Source organism: Nicotiana tabacum, chromosome 24 (genome assembly GCF_000715075.1).
Source record: "Nicotiana tabacum cultivar K326 chromosome 24, ASM71507v2, whole genome shotgun sequence".
Taxonomy (NCBI): domain Eukaryota; kingdom Viridiplantae; phylum Streptophyta; class Magnoliopsida; order Solanales; family Solanaceae; genus Nicotiana; species Nicotiana tabacum.
This window is the reverse complement of record NC_134103.1, coordinates 69625635-69643350: the sequence shown is the minus strand read 5'-3', so window position 1 is coordinate 69643350 and position 17716 is coordinate 69625635. Positions and strand designations below refer to the sequence as shown.

General features: G+C 36.3%; 1 protein-coding gene and 1 non-coding gene across 2 annotated transcripts; one reads left to right on the top strand and one right to left on the bottom strand.

Annotated features, from left to right (window-relative positions):
• Positions 1–2809: 2809 nt before the first annotated feature.
• Positions 2810–14474, top strand: LOC107832196 (proteasome subunit alpha type-3). The gene is made up of 9 exons (XM_075248323.1): positions 2810–3099; positions 3198–3281; positions 8894–8967; positions 10652–10738; positions 10881–10965; positions 11106–11152; positions 12388–12453; positions 13429–13519; positions 14110–14474. The coding sequence occupies exons 1-9, from the start codon at positions 2956–2958 to the stop codon at positions 14179–14181; spliced, it is 750 nt and encodes a 249-aa protein (XP_075104424.1). The 5' UTR covers positions 2810–2955; the 3' UTR covers positions 14182–14474.
• LOC107764725 (uncharacterized) lies at positions 4324–5787 on the bottom strand. Its single transcript, XR_012706861.1, has 3 exons — positions 5142–5787; positions 4942–5057; positions 4324–4852 (listed from the first exon to the last, which is right to left on the bottom strand). It is a non-coding gene; the product is annotated as an uncharacterized LOC107764725 (transcript).
• Positions 14475–17716: the final 3242 nt, after the last annotated feature.

Here is a 17716-nt window from a genome sequence, read left to right as displayed (position 1 = left end):
ATTTGAAGTGAAGCAAGGATCAGGTGCAGCTAAAGTGAAGCATCTGGTGGACATCAATATGAAAACATGCACCTGCAGAGCTTAGATGTTAGAAGGCATACTATGTGCTTATGCAGTTGCTGCTCTCCATTATAAAAATCTGGAGCCATTGAACTATATTTCTCACTAGTACAGTAATGCCACTTACATGAAAAATACAGTTACTTTCTTCAGCCTGTTTTGGGTATGAATATGTGGCAAGAGTCACAAAATACAACTGTTATACCACCTCATATCAACAAGATGCCAGGCAGGCTAAAGAATGTGAGAAGAAAAGAGCCAAGTGAAAATAAGACATGAAAAATTGTCCAAAAGTGGGGTGAAAATGACATGTAGCAATTGTCATAACAAGGGTCATAACAAAAGGGGATATCATAAAGCTGCTGGAAGTAATATTGCTGCTACTTTAGCAAGTTATGTGCCTGCAAGTGTTAGTAGTTCAAAGCCACCAAAGCAAAGTACCGGAAAAGGGGGGAGGGGGGGAGGGGTAAGCCAAAAGGTTCTAAAGAAAAGGTGAATTTCTTTCCTTTAATGTCATCTTTCTCTTTTTAAATTATTAACAAAACTCTTACTTTTAATTGGTTGATGTAGTATGTTGGTACTAGTAGTGATGTAAGAACACAATATAACAAGCCAAGGATGGTTGGGATGGGAGTTTTACACACTCAAAGTGGCTTCAAAATTCAAAATGTAAGCTTTGAGACTACCTCTCATATTTAGATGAACTCATTCTCTGATTTTCTGTTGGATTTTGGCAGCTTGGAATGTTCTCTACAAAATTTAAGAATGTGAGGTCTTCAGTAGAAGTAACTGGAGATCTAGGCTATCAACCAACAAGAGGAGTTAAATAGAAAGGCAAAGAAGCTATGACATTAAGGCAACTTCAACAATTGAGAGGCAATAAAATCATTCAAACAAGGTCTATGGCTGCTAAGTTGAGCTAGAAAAGCACCACTACAAAACCACCTAATTGATCAAGAGACTATTTTGTGGCTGACTGTACTGCAATAGACTTCATTATGATAAGGATTTTTAGGCAGCTATAAATTGTATTTTTTTTAATTATGATAAGGATTTGTAGGCAGATATAGACTGCATTTCTCATTTTGTTATCTTATGATGTCTGTTTTGCTGCTGCTACAATGAGATTAAAAAGTGTTTATGCACTATTTATGCAGCTGTGACTGTTTATTAGGTCTGTTTCTTTTAGGTCAATGAGACAAAGTATGTGTTTTTATATTGTTTATGCAGCTGCCGTATTAAGTCTCTTGTGTGGTGTGTTTCATAACATAATCACAGATGCAACTGTTTCTTAACATATGCACTGTTTATGCACTTGTCTATTGTTGTGATTAAACATTAAAAATAGTTGTATGAAGATATACACTTGATTGATTGCCAAGTTTTGGGCATACAAAGAAACAACAAGAACACATCTACAATACTTCAAACATTCAAAATGACACCTACAAGTAACAACTATATACATATTGAGATGAATAAATTAGATTCAAAATGGACGCCTTACTGCATCTTCTTTCAAATCCTGGAAACCTACAAGCAACAAGTATAATACATATCCCAAGATAATGAACCAAAGTATATTTTCCCTAGCCTTGGACCTAGCCAATTTGCTCTTCCACTTCTTTTTCTTGTCTTTCATCTTCTTCATATCAGCTTGCAATTTTACCAATTGAGCCTCAATCTTCTTCATCTTCTCCCCTTCTATGGTGTTTTCAACCCTTAAAGCTGCCCTCAGCTTGGCAAGATTTTCAAAGCCTTCTAATATAGTCTCAAGTTCACCCATTTTGTCAAGCAATTTTGGAATAACAAATTTTGACCTAGGATCAATTTAGGAATCCTTCCATACCCAAAAATCACAAGATCGTGTACCCCAAGATGAATAACAAAAGAAAATTAATCAATGATAATTTTTCACAACTCAATTATTGAAAGAATTTTCACTATTATTTACCCCATAGTATGGACAAACCCAATATCTTCTTCCTGGGTTCTAAGGAGTCCAAGCTGTTAACAAAGGCAGCACATACCCATGGTTGCATCGAATTTCTCCACTTGACTCGTTTTCTTCCTCTTCCGTGCAAAGCCTTGTCAAATTCAAGCCTTTTGAAGGCATTGCAACAACTACAACACAAACAGACGATCCCAAAGTGAGATAATTTGCCGACGAAAAAAACTAAAAACATCAGTCACATTATAATGTTTAACCGAGAGAAATTGGATTTTAGGAGAAAGACATAACAATAATAAAATAAAAAAATTAGGGTTCTTAAGGAGGAGAAAGATTAACCTTTACTTTCAAAGATCAAAATTTCAAAGGGCAATTTGATGCAATTTCGGCAGAATTTAGATGAAGAAGAAATTTGGGTTCTTCACTTGGGTTTGGTAAAAAATTGGGGAAGAATGAATATTATCGTTGGTTGAGGGTTATATTAAAGTTAAAAATTTAATTTTTTCTTTTGGATGTTTTTAAAGATTGAAAGAGATCAAAGACGCGCTCATAAACGTTGTCTAAGATGCGCGGCTGGCCGGGGCTTAAAAGGGAGTCAATAAATATAATTATTTCAATAATAGTGGGATGTTAGGACACCCGTAAAATTTAGATGTATAAATAATTTTTCAGTACAAATTAAATGGAGTCTTTATGCATCTTGTCTTGTAAAAATAATTGAGTGATTTTTATGTAATAAAATAAAATAAAAATTGAGGTGGGTAGAAATTGGCCCAAACATCCCCTAGTGCTATTTGTGAAACTAAATTCTCTTCTTTCTTTTCCACTCTACTCTGTCTTGAGACCAAAGAAAACTCCTTTATTTATTTGGGTCACTACACTACTCCTAATTGAACTCAACTGAATCAGTAGAAGCTCTAGTTAGAGAAGAAAAGAAGTGAAAAATGGCCAGCATAGGAACGGGATATGACCTATCGGTGACGACATTCTCGCCGGACGGCAGAGTATTTCAGATCGAATACGCCGGCAAAGCAGTCGATAACAGCGGCACTGTCGTCGGCATCAAATGCAAGGATGGAATCATCTTGGTTTGCTCCTTAAAAATACCTTTTGTTATCCATTCCAAGTTACCTGTTTTGTTCTCTGTATTAAAGTTAGGGTTTTTCTTATATGAATTGTATTATAGGGAGTGGAGAAGCTAATAGCATCCAAGATGATGTTGCCTGGATCAAATCGGAGAATTCACTCCGTTCATCGCCATTCCGGCATGGTATGTTAAGCATTGATGTCAAATATTTAAATTGGAGGAACATTATATTTTGGTTGACAATAGTTGTTCTGATTTAGTTATCTCAAATATTTTTAGCTAAAAAGATGAGCTCTTTACATATGTGTCTTTCTAGGAATCAGGGTTTGAGAAAGCTTTTTTATTATCAAGTTTAGTGATCTTTCTGTTAGTGGGCCGGCCTCAGCATAAGAAAGTTTGGAGCTTTAAAGTAACTGAGGATATAAAATTAAATATTAAATGGTGTGTATAGTGAAAGTGTGTGCAATGAAGCTTCAGCATAAGAAATTTTGGTGCTGTAACGTAACTGAAGCAGTCCAGAATTGAAAATAAAGTCAAAATAAACTTTGGTGAATTAGAGAACTTTGGAGTTAGGGGGAGTTGAGAAGTAAATAAATGGAGAAACTTTAAAATGGTTCTGTTTGTTTTCTTTTTCTTCTGCGGTCTTAACTCTTACCACTATTTGAAAGCACAACACGAAGTAAAATTGCTTCAGCTTTTATGGAAAGTCAATATCTTCACCCCTAGTCTAGAAGTGCTTCACTATCGAAAGACATTATCAAAATTGTGATTCTTAGCTAAGTTTTTGTCATTACTATGGTTGTCAGCGGTAGCTGTTGTTTACATTTGGATGGAGTAGTAGACTAGTGTGATCTTTGTATAAAAGCTGGATCTTTTAACCTTGAGGTTATGGAAGTTTGATATCGTTCCTAGAGGTTCTTTATCATCTCTCATATACAAAACAAGAATGACAGAGATTTGGCATAATTGAGCTTGATTATAGGCAGGAGAATTTCTATGGCTTCTGCTATCAATGTTCTGTACTGTCTGTCATCGTGTTTGTTTAAGGTGCTTCTGATTAGCATCTAGATACTTTGAGTTCTAGTGATGCTTTGATTATTTTTGGGGGGTTGGAGCAGTGTTTTGGATAGCGTGCGGCGGCAAATAGCGACGAGGGTCCGATTCACTGAGGCGTGAGGCGTGCAGCGAAGCGCTCGCCTTTTTGATGTGAAGCGACAATTTATACAAAAACATAAAATATTATATATATTAATAAATATATCAATTCAAAAGTTAAACTCAACAGATAGTCATAGTAGATTCATAAACTAAAGTCTAAAGTGTAAAACACGCAACATCTATTCTTCTTCAAGATTTTCAAATTCTAGAACTTCATGAATGTTAGCATTATATTGGCTATCATCTTCTTCATCCTCGGAGTCTTCATCATTTAGGGACCGGCTTGAACTTGCTACTCCTTTTCCCTTGTAATTTGAACTTGAAGAACTCCCTCTAAGACCATAGATATTCTCCTCAACACCAGCCGCCATAGAAACAGTACCCCAATCAAGATCATCTCCTACATATACTTGTTCTTCTTCATGATTTTGTGGGGCTCCAGTTAACCATTCATTTGCCTCGTCAATGTTATCCAACAAAATTGGATCAATGGTATCGCGAGCTTCATAACGTCGCCTCAATGTTCTATTGTATTTAATATACACTAGATCATTGAGACGCGATAACTCAAGCCTATTCCTTTTCTTGGAGTGAATCTGCGCATAAATTGTTTAGATTAATTAATAGATACTAATAATAATACAATATAGAATATTTTAATATAATAAGTCTGTTTCTTACATGCTCAAAATACGCTCCAATTTCTCTCGCATCCGGATGCACTACAAGTTAGGCTTAGTATTTTGATGGCAAACTTTTGCAAGTTTGGAGTTTGATGTCCAAATTGCATCCACCATTCAACTATAGAAAAATATTTTTAAAGTTAATAAGTATAAATCAAATAAATTAAATTAAAGCTATAAGGATATCCATATTAAAGTTAGTTACCTGGCGACCTTATATCTCTGGCTCTAATGGCCGCCTGTAAACCAAAAAGGCCATCTGCTTGTGAGTACCTACCAAACTCCTCCCCTATTTGATCTACCATCGCTGAATCAGGGACCAACTTCTCAAGACATTGATGGTATCCAACCCAAACCTCTGAATCCAAAGTGTCATCTCTAGTGTTCTTGTAAAATAATCCTGGGTTCAGAAGATGGCCTGCTGCATGCAAAGGTCGATGGAGTTGATTCGACCACCTGCTATCAATAATCTCAAAAACTTTCTCATATTTCCTAACATCTCCCTCAAATGACGCTTCAATAGTCTCTTTGGCTCTATCCATAGCTTCATAAAGATAGCCCATTGGTGGTTTTCTCTCCCCATCCACCATACGAAGCACCCTAATCAAAGGACCACCAACTTTAAGAGCCCGAACAACGTCATTCCAGAATGATGGAGAAATAAGAACTTTGGCAACTTTTTTCCCCGCAGCTTCCTTTGCATATCTATTATCTTTCCATTCATTTGAAAGAACTAGCTTTCTCAAGTTTTTCTTTTGCAAGTAAAAACTATGCAAAGTTAAGAAAGCCGTTGCAAATCTAGTCTTGGCCGGTCTCACCAAATTTCTTTCATTTGTGAATTTCCTCATCAAATTCAACAACAACGGCCTCTGACTGATGTAAGAATATATCTTGACGGCCTTAGTGAAAACTATAAAAGTAACAATAACAATTTTATAGTTAATACTTAATAGGACATAAGTATAAAACTATAAATAAAGTTAAAGCTTTAAAGATAACTATATTAAAGTTACCTGAAGCATATGGGTTTTACTTCAATATGTCACCAAACATCAAGTTGATACAATGGGCAGCACATGGAGTCCAATAAATGTGTGGATACATAACTTCCATCATCTTACCCGCACTAACATTCTCACTAGCATTATCGGTAACAACCTGTACAACATTTTCCTTTCCAATTTTATCAATAGTCTTTCTAAACAAGATGTACATTTTGCTTCCATCCGTAGAAGAGTTGCTAGCATCGTAAGATTCAAGAAAAACACTCCCTTTTGGAGAGTTCACCAGCACATTTATGATCATTTTCCCATTCCGCGCTGTCCATTTATCCATCATAATGGAACATCCAAACTTGTTCCATTCCACTTTATGCTCCTCAATAATTTTGTCTATCTTCTTCACCTCTTTTTTAAGATGAGTTACTCTAACTTCATGATAGCTAGGAGGCTTCATTCCTGGGCCATATTGTCCTACGGCCTCAATGAATTTATCAAAAGTTTTGTAGTTAACACAGTTGAAAGGAAGCCCTGCATCGTACATCCATGCTGCAAAGGCACTTACGGCGCGATCCCTCAAAATTTTCTTGGCTTCTAAACCTGAACTAGAATCATCTTTTCCCTTTTCTTGTTGTTTTGCCGAGAAATAAAGATTGAGAGGACCTTTTGTCACAGTACGTGCCGTGGATGACCCACTAGAACTATTAGAAGATATCTTTTGAGTTTTTTGGAGGGGAGGTCCCATTTGATCATCTTCATCCATTTCATCATCTTCATCAATTAGATTCACCGATGCTTCAAAATTCATTTGAGTTTTTGTCACATTTTTCTTATCAACAAATGCTTTTACTTCCTCCCTAACCTCGGGCGGACAAAGAGGACATTGTACTACATTTTTAAATTCACCTATCAAATGTTGCTTGTGACGAGTTATTCCACCATGATATGTTTTTTCACAAAATACACATTTAATTGCGGATCTTGATGAGCCTTTTATAGCATAATTCCAAGCTATATCATTTCGTTTATTACTATCGGATGACGCCATTTCAATACTGTTTTATAGAAAAAAAATTATCACGTCAGTATGCAATTAATTCTATTCTATAAGACTATAAGTTTATAATTGAAAAAACATAGCAAAAAAAAAACAGAGCCTAAAAAGAGACTACTGCAAATGCCTCTGCTGTCAAAAAACAAACCCAAAAAAAAATAAGAGAAGAAGAAAGAGGAAGGGAAGAAAGAAAGAAAGAGCCCCTGCTCTGCTCTGCCTCTGCTCGAAAAACAGAGCACCAAAAATAAGACAAGAAGAAGAAGAAGAAGAAGAAGGAAGAAAGAAAGAAAAAAGAAGGAGTTGATCGCTGAACTGAAGAAAGAAGAAGAAGAAAAAGAAAAAGAAAAATCGAAGTGTTGACTGTCGAAGTCGAAGAAGAAGAAGAAGAAAGGAGAAGAAGGAGATCGCTGAACTGAAGAAAGAAGAAAGAAGAAGAAAAAGAAAAAGAAAAAAGAAGATGACAGCAATGGTCGAATCCAAGTGTCGACTGTCGAAGAAGCAAATTTCAGCAATCGTCTCTTACTATCAACCCTAACCACATCACGAAAACATTTCATATTCCCCAAACAACCATTCACCACCACCTGCTTACGCTCCTGTCTATAACACCCAGCCATATTAACACCCCCAACCTCAATACAACCCTCCTCGAGCCCACAACAACCCGAACCCATAATGACCATATGCTCTTGTCCAAATCACTACCCACCAAAACTGACCCACTTATGCACCACGCCCTCGTCGCACTTTTGAAGAAAGGGGTCCCATAAATTATACCTTGATTGCTGAGCCTCTGGTCCAATTTTACATTTCCCATCGATCAGAGCCTCGCAGCGCCTCTCGCTACACAGGCAGAGGCGTACGCTTTTTCAGAATCGCACCGCAACAGCCCAAAATAGCGCTACTGCCCCGCGTTGCGTCGCCACACGCTATTAGCGACGTAGCGCTCGCTATTTACAACACTGGGTTGGAGTGATACCTTTAGGCCTATCTTTATCCCTCTTCCTTATGGTGAGTCTTTTATAATTCCTAAAACCCTTTCTGGGTTGAGGTACATAAATCATTGACAAAAATAAGGTTTAAATCCCATTTGAGGCAAATTGATACTAGGTGGTTTCTTCCCATCTCTCTAGAACCAACATTACTTTGGGGGGGGGGGGGATATTGTTCACAGGCTTATTTTTCCTAAACATTCCAATGTGTTCGTGCTGCAAATGATGAGTTTGATTTTGTAACGAATAGGCTGTATGGAAACCTGTATTTCTTGAGCTAATGGTAGCTTCAGCAGAAGAGTCTCCCTAGCTTTTCCTCAAAGACATGTATTGTATGTGGTACATTTCTTCTGTAACTGTTATGTTTATTGTGGGAGGATGGTTTAGAGAAAAGTTAGTCATGATAGAATTTTCACGGAAATAAAATTTAGTTGGGGAATCTGTTGCATTCTGTTTGTGATGGTTTGTTTTGGGGATTTTCCGAGTTGTAATTCCAAAAATTTCTGTTTTCTTGGTTAAGTTCGAATTGCCAGTTTTCAATTCATTGTCCTTATCCAAAAAAAAAATTGTCATTGTGATACTGATCGATGGGAAATGTAAAATATTTCTGTAACCTACTGGATATATCACTAGAACATACAAATTTAGGTATGATAATGATTTGACAAAGAAATGGTTTGATATTTCGAGCTCATCTCAGAGAAATGGTTTGATGTTTCGAGTTTGTAACATATACTGTAAAGAATACCATGAGCTTCTAGTTGATTTCTCTGCTTCTGTTTGCTATCTGTCAATTTTATCTAGCTGCAAATGTTTTCTTTGGATACTTACGTCTACCTTCCTTGCCACTTCCCCTCTATTCTTGAATGGTGATTCACTTTCTTTATACTGCTTTATTCTTTATATGCAGGCTGTTGCAGGTTTGGCTGCAGATGGGAGGCAAATTGTTGCCCGGGCTAAGTCTGAAGCAACCAACTTCGAAAGGTTTGCTTCTAGTCACCATGTCTGAGTACAATATAAACATATGTATTTACATCTCTGTGCTTGACTTTTGTTGGGCCTTCTGGTTCTCCTGCAATACAGTATTCATGGGAGTACTTATACATTGTGAAATCATGCAATGACAGCTATGAAAAAATATAAAGAAATTTTAGTTTATTTCCCGCTCATAACTAAAATATATGAAAGGAGTTATCTCCTTTGACTTATCAAAAATAAAATAAATATGTGTACCGGAATTATCAATTATGATTTTGAGTCGCTAGCAGCATTTAATGAAATTACACATGAAAATATTTGATGTGCCTATGGTATCTTAATAGTGTTAGGTACATAACGTCCAGTAAGCGTCAAATAGAATAAAAACCTAATGAAGCGCCTGTGCATTGAATCATGGTTTTTCGGCCTAGTGATAGCAGATAGTATTGCAGAAGTAGTATCTTACAGCCAGCTACTTGAGACAAAGAAAATAATAGAGAAATTTTAACTCTGGTGGTGCTTTTTCTATTTTGGAAGTGTCTTCCTTTTACTTGTGAGATAAATGGATGGTATTCACTATATCCGTTCCCAAGGTGATGGCTGAGTGGTTGAGGCATAGGAGCTAGGAGTAACGTCTGGAGATCTTCAAATCCCGGACCCCAGTTACAGCACTCAGCATGAGCCCATTTGCTCAGCCTTAGTGAGCAGATTTAACCCGAACCTGTGTTGGTGTCTGGTTAGATTGTCCGGTGGATTAGTGGAGGTGCTCATAAAACTGGTGTCTACACCACCGTCCTTACAGAAAGATGGTATTCGGTATCTTCTGTTGCCATGATTGCAGAAAGAAAAAGGGGCGCCACTTGACTACCTTCTATTCTCATTTTCTTGAAAAAACTTACATCTGCTTGAGCAGATTCTATTGTTAAGTGTTAACTACCTTTTCCTAAGCAAATCATAGAGTTACAATAGCAAAGACTAACTCGATAGCCATCATGAATATGCTCTTGGCTTTTATATTAAGCTCTGCTATTTGTTTTATTAATTAAAGGTTTTTTAAGTCTCAACTTGATAACAACCAAAATGCAAGAACAAGAAGTGGGACTTGAAAAAGCAATAAACAAAGGGAAGCAAGACACAAATATTGATGAGATATTAGCAATAACTAGAATTAAATTCTAATCACCCCTGGTATAATCAACAAAAGCACCTACACTAATAGAATCCTCAAGAGGAAGACAAATCTCTTGCAAATTCTAGGGCTAGTTCAAAGGCAACCACAAGTCTACCTTCAAGCTCACAAAATACATAGCAATATTCAATATAGTTTAAGAAAATAAAAGATGACCTAATATTTTCTATTTATACGAAGGTTTACATAATGACTAAAAAGACCCTTAGCTGTTTGGGCTCTCCACTTGTAATTGGGCTTCTTCACATGAACTTGGGCCGCCAACTTAGAATACCATTTGGATGAAATTGTAGACTCTATTAGGCTTTTCCAAAAAAGATCGTTCAAATCTTCCAACTTTATCAAATACATCCCAATAATTTGATGGTCCTTGGCTTGATTCCTAGTGAACGGTCTTGAAGGCATAGGCATAATGTGATCGCTACTTAAGATCCTGCATAGTGCTGGAGAAGTAATTTTTTTTCTACTGACGGCTTGTTGGCTGGTTTTTGCAATTTGCAGTGCATATGGTGAGCCAATTCCGGTGAAAGAACTTGCGGAACGCGTTGCTAGTTATGTGCATTTATGCACACTGTATTGGTGGCTCAGGTTTGTTGGATTATGTACAGCGGTTTGTATATTGGAGATTTTTCTGTTTAATTGCTTTCTATATGTGTGAAACTTAGCAAAGAAACAAATAAAAGAAAAAATTGCTTTATATGTGAAATTTTTGGTGTACAACTTGCTACAGGCCTTTCGGATGTGGGGTGATTCTTGGAGGTTATGATAGAGATGGACCTCAACTATACCTGGTTGAGCCTTCTGGTGTCTCATACGTGAGTTGAATCCTTCTTTCAATTGCAAGTGATGTTTTTCCACTGGGCTCTGCTCTTAAATTCCCATACTCTTTGGTGTGATCTGGTCCTATAACATTTGATTTTTTGAGAATGTGAATATATTTTGGCATTTGTTGTAGAGGTACTTTGGTGCTGCTATTGGAAAGGGCAGACAAGCTGCTAAAACGTAAGTGTAGTTCTCTTCTCAATATCCTAAATTCCAGATTCAAATGGTCATTTATGTCTTGTCATGACAGATGAAATCTGCATTGACTGTCCACTAACTCAAGTTTAAATTACTAATAACTCAAAAATTAATTTTTTTTGGTTTGTAAAGTAGGAGGATATGTAGAATGATAATCCTAGATTTAAACACAAAACACTAGAGCACAGAGATATTTTTCCTACAGTGCAATTTTTTAGGAAGCTGTTCCCTTTGCCCTTTATTTAACTTACTAGCCAGCTAAAGTCTAGGAACATAAATCCTGGACATTGTGGTTGTTGGGTCTTTACAGGTCCGTGGTTTTCAAAGTAAAATTAGAAATCAGCATATTATTGTCAATGACAGCTCATATCCAAATTCCAAACTATTCAATTTTATCAGTAAGACAATTTTGGGTTAAATTGTTTGGGAGTATTTTGGTAAAAGGTGAGTTATACCACAAGTTAGCTATCTAGAACTCGATCGCAATGGAATTTGATTTTTACAAAGAAATTGGGTGCATTGAATTGTCAATTGCTACAGCAAGGACAAGTTGGTTGTCATATTATTCTTCTCTGCGGCATGGAAGTTTGAGAAAGTGATTTGCCCTCCAAACATATTGGCATGGCACCATAAGTTTTTCACCTGGTCGCTTAAGTAAACAACACATACTTCCTCTCCTCTTTAAAGAAAAAACAAGATTAGAAGTGTTCGTCTACCTTATCCCAAAAAAAAAAAAGATTAGCAGTATTTGCATGCATAAAAGACATGCATGGTCAGTCCTAAGGGGATGACGAGTAACAACCCAGAGATCTTAGGTTTGAGTCCCAACTACACCAAGTGCAATTCTTGGTGTAAATCCATCTATTATAGCCTTGGTGAGCATGATTTCTTTGGCAACCTGTGCTTGTGGACTGGACAGACTGATAGGTGGATTAATCCAGGTGTGCTTAGCTTGAACACTATCAATATATTGAAAAGGACATACCGGAACACCCTGAAAGGGTGAACTGTTGCTATAACTTTTTTAGAGTTATCAGGTTTTGTTAGGTCTGTGAATTACTATTAAAATTTTTAGAGTTATCAGGAACTGATAGGGTGGGTTTATTCAATTACGTGTTTCCTTATTTACTAGCATTTTAATATGTTATTCGTTTGGCTTGCTTTGGGCTAAATTTTCCTTATGCTGATATGACATAATATTAATGTGATATATTCAGAGAAATTGAAAAATTGAAGTTATCGGAGATGACCTGTCGACAAGGGGTGATTGAGGTGGCCAAAATGTAAGTAATTCTTCCTTTTTTTTTTTTTTAAATGTCTTTTTATGAAGTTAGAAGGTTTCTTTCATAAGGCAACAAGAAGATGTAATAACTACAAAAAATATGTAGTAGTTAGCTCCGATACATGAGTGAACTTCCTAAGATCAGGGAGATAACAAAGTCCAAATAATTTTCAGTATCTGCAATTCTTCTCTGTCCAAATACACCTAAAAGTAGCTGCTAGGATCATTTTCCAGACCCTTTTGATGGCCTTATCAACTCTCCAAAGACACCAGCATTCATAAGCTTCTTTGATTGACTATGGCATGGCCGAACTTAGTCCAAAAATTGAATAGAAAAAGCTCCAAAGGTCTGTTGCAACTATGCAGTGAAGGAAGAGGTGACTAATCCTCTCTGAGCTTTGCAGGCACATGTAACCTTTGTTGACGAGCTGATAGTTTCTTCGAACTTTAAAATTCATGACATAATTGTATGTATCAGCAAGATCTGATTGTCAGCATATATTCTTGTTTTTGACATTGAGAACTACCTGCAAATGATAGTACAGAATGTGTTGTGATTTGTGAATTTGCTTTATGCAGGTTAATCTTAGTTCTGCCTAAAATAGTATTAGCATTCCTTCTCGTAATCCGGAAGACTTCAATAGTTCTTCGACCAAAGTGGTTATAAATTTTTCAAAGATTTTGTTTTTTTTGAAATGTAAATTTTTTCAAAGAATTAAGAAATCAATTTATGACTTTAGCATGTTTCTTTCAATTGGCATGCTAGTTGTACAAAATTTGATCTCTAGAGTACTGTGATCCATATGAGAGTTATTCTCGGAAATTTTCAACAATTTTAAAGGGTTTTCCGCCGATTCGATTGACTACTAGAATTTAACTCTTCAGTGCATCTCATTGAAATTTTTAAGTGTTTGGTGCTATACTGCTATATACTTTTTCCTTCACTGTTTTGACAATATGTTTTGTTTGCAAGCAGAATTTATGGAGTACATGATGAGGCAAAGGACAAGGCATTTGAACTTGAAATGAGTTGGATATGTGACGAGTCCAACCGCCAACATCAGAAGGTAACTCGGGATTCTTTTAGAGCTCGTGTTTAATAGATACTTCTATCTTATGTTTAATTTTTCTTCTTACCTGCTCATTTTGTTGTTTCGCTTGTCGGCCAACTTTAAAACAAAAAATAAAATATGATGTCTCAAAGTTTAAGCTGAATCTAACCAATGTACTTACACTTTTCTCTATCCAGTTTCAATATAGAGAAACTATTCTGATGCTTACATTTAATTTTGCCAAGCATTTTGGTGAAGTATGATATGTGCGGGGTCCTTATGGTAAAGTAGTCTATATCTGAATCCATATATCAGCTTATGCTCACAAGTATTGCTACATCAGTATTCCTTAATGTTTGCTTCATCAATTTTATAGTGACTGGCGTCTTAGGTTAGTAGTTTCACAACAGTCAAGAATCCACATGATCCTTGCTCCATTTGATTGATTACCTTAATATATCCCATCCCCCCCCCCCCCCACCCCACCCCCACCCAAACCACCACACCTGTACCTTCGTTGTGTATTTAATTATGGTGCACCAGTATAATGGGGCATCGTTTGATACAAAATGTCTAGGTTCGTAACTGACTGGCCTTGTTTGTAGGTTCCTGATGATATTTTAGAGGAAGCGAAGACTGCAGCTAAAGCTGCCCTTGAAGAGATGGATGCAGATTAGTGATCTAAATAGACTTGGTGCTTTCTTTCTTGCATACATTTCTCTTCTCCTTATTGAATGGTCCCTCTGTGCCGTGTTAACTTGATTTGGCACCTGTGCGTTGATTACTGTTGGTGATGAAAGCGATTTACAATTTATTGTAACTTTGTACTGGAAGCTTTACAACTGAAGTTCAAAAAAATCGAGAGTATTAGTTTGCATTATAAAACTATGAATTCTGATCTTTGATAGGTTTTATTGTTGTAACCGGTCTTTAGTTTATAAAATAGGTTTAAATGCTCCTGGTTAGAATATACTTGTTTCCCTCTCCTGATATTGCAGAGAGAATGTTATCCTACCAGCACTATATCATTTCACTTTTGTACCTACCTTACATACATATTAGGAATAGTTCCTCTTGTGTGTGAGGGAGTACCTTCATATGTGGCTTAAAAGTTATCTCAATGCAAGTTGAAATTACAAGAAAGCTTCCACTAAGGGGAAGGGAAAAGATAGATTGAATTAACATTTTTAGGTGAAGATGGGAAGCACACAGCTACTTACAGTTTTGCTTGGTATGATTTTAAAGCCAGTAATTCTGATATTCAACAAATTCGACTTAATGATTCAAATCAAAATTACCCATTTCATGAAATTTGGTTAAACAAATAACGAACACGGTGCAGACAAAGATAAAAATTAAAAGAAGATTAGAATGATTCTAGACATAAATTTACATTCTGGTAATGTTCTCATTCTTGTAATTGTTTGATAACTAGAGTACAAAGGTGGTTATCATTGGTATTTATTCTCTCCCAAGTCCCACAGTGAGCAGTACATATTTGATTGAATTTGTGTCTTCAAATGCAAGCCAAAAGAAGAAATAAGAAAGAGAAACGAAATAGAGGAAAGATAAAGAAGACATTTTTTGCCACATCCTTTTAGTGTTGGAGGTTGCATGTAATCTTCTTGCTGCGGTGGACGCATCTGTCAACCTTTTCTACATCTGCAGTGCCAAAACATTTTAGTGAATTGCAGGACATAAACGTCTTGAAATTTAGATTAAAATTTCTTATTTAGACCTACAAATCTATATAAATATAAATATATAAAAGAGGGGCCTAACAAGTTGATGGCACATCACATCAATCAGAATATACATTTTGTTTTTTTCTCCAATTTTTGACTTTTAACCTTATTTTTCATCCTATTTTAAATAATAAAAAACAGTTTCTAATCTTTTAGAACCGTCATGTTTTAATTGTAACGTTGCTTCTACATAATTCCTCCTCTTAATTAGGGCTTTATTGCCTTCCTCTTTTGCCTTTCTAACATCAATCTCATCATTTCATTACGTATTTTCTTTTACTCTTCTTCCTCCCACTGACCAGCGGTAAAACTCTTCTTTTCATCTTCGATTATTTTTTCTTCTTTCGTTTCTCACTCAGCTTCTTTCTCAGAGCTAAGTGATTTGTTTATCTCTCATGTTTCGTTGGCCTTTTATTTATTTCTGTATCGGAATTCTTGGTTCTTCTTACTTGCCAAAGATATATCTCCTCTTTTCAGGTTTGAGATTTGTTTGTTCGACTAAATATTTGGCGAGTATTTTAACTATCTGTGTATCCAGTATTCTTGATTTCTTCCTGATTTTAAGTTTGCTGTAGCACTGAAGTTTGCATCTTTTGGTTGTTTTATTTTTCTTTTTGTGATATTCAATTAATTTCCATCGAATATACATAAAAATCATTATACAGTTATGTGGACTTTTGAGATATATAATGCCTATGCTTGACGCTCTGTGTTGAGGTTTTATTTTAAGATGTAATATTCTTAAAATGAGGGTGAATGGGAAATGGAGGGAAAATGAAATTTTGAGTAAAATTTTAAGTTTCCCCCTCTTAACAATAAGACATTGTCCCATATTGGAAGTGGAAGACATTTTTGGTGGGTATATATATGATTGCTCTTCTTGTAGCTCTTAAAGAGTTAAGAAGAAAGCAAGCCTCGCGCCGTCGTCGTCGCTCGCTCGGCTTCGGCTTCGGCTTCGGCTTCGGCTTCGGTCAAATGATCGATTGATTGATTAATTTTTTGGACCAAATTTATTTGTTAATAGTAAATATTAACGTAAGATTATCCGTATTTGTAACGGATATTTTCCAATCCGTGTATTGATAATTGGCAGCCGGATAATGGTCTTCCCACCATGAAGTGCTTGCTCCACACACCATGAAGTGCTTGCTCCACAAACACTTAATGCTTGCTCCACCATGAAGGGTGGACGTTTTGGTCTTGCACTCCTTCTTGGTTGCTATATAAATGAGCAGCAATGTTGAAGGAAAAAAAAAAACAAGAACTCAACATACTGGCTATACATTGCACTCCTTCCTCTCAGAACTTCCATACGTTTTTTTGAGTATATACTCCTTCGTTCTGCATTGTTTTTTAACTTCAAACAAAGCAACTGTAAGTGTGATTTGCTACCGAACTTTGTGTTCGCCGAAACACTGGGGTTTGAAGTACCGCTACACCAGTGTGTAATTCGTTCTATCCTGGGAGGAAATAATCCATTACCTTGGGTACTAGGAGGGGAGTAAATTCCTTAAGGAAACACTGTGAATTCAGTGGGCTCGAATTCATTATTATTGTTTCATTACGTTAACTTATATTTTGCAGAATTAATATTTACAAATACAGGAATATTGACCGGGAATAACAATCTTAAGGAATTTAATATTTATTTCTGTACTTGTGTTATTCTTATTATTCTGCAAACTAAAACCTTTGTGGTTTTGTGTACTCCCGTTTTGGAGAGTAAAGCCTTCGTGGCGTTTTGTTGGATATTAAAATCTACGTGATTTTTACTCCAGTTTGAAAACGTGTATTAAACGTTTGTTTGTGTCATTCTTTTACAGAAAAGATGATGACTGAAAACGAAAACCAAGCTGTTCCGATGGCGACTGCCAACGCAACGACAAGCCGAACACCGGCGTTGGCACCGGCAGAAAAACCCGGAAAATTTTCCGGGATTGATTTCAAACGCTGGCAGCAGAAGATGTTCTTCTACTTAACTACGTTATGTTTACAGAAGTTCATCAAGGAAGATGTTCCTGATCTGCCGGATAAAACTCCAGATAATGAACGCTTTCTCGTGATTGAAGCGTGGAAGCATTCTGATTTTTTATGCAAGAATTATATTCTTAGCGGACTGGATGATAATCTGTATAATGTATACAGTAGCATGGAGACATCCAAAGAATTGTGGAATGCGCTTGAAAAGAAATATAAGACTGAAGATGCCGGGATGAAGAAATTCGTTGCCGCAAAATTTCTGGACTACAAAATGATAGATAGCAAGTCTGTTATTACTCAAGTCCAGGAATTGCAAGTGATTATTCATGATCTACTTGCTGAAGGTCTTGTAATCAACGAAGCATTCCAAGTAGCAGCAATGATTGAGAAGTTGCCTCCGTTGTGGAAGGACTTCAAAAATTATTTGAAACACAAACGAAAGGAAATGTCCCTTGAAGATCTCATTGTTCGGTTGAGAATCGAAGAG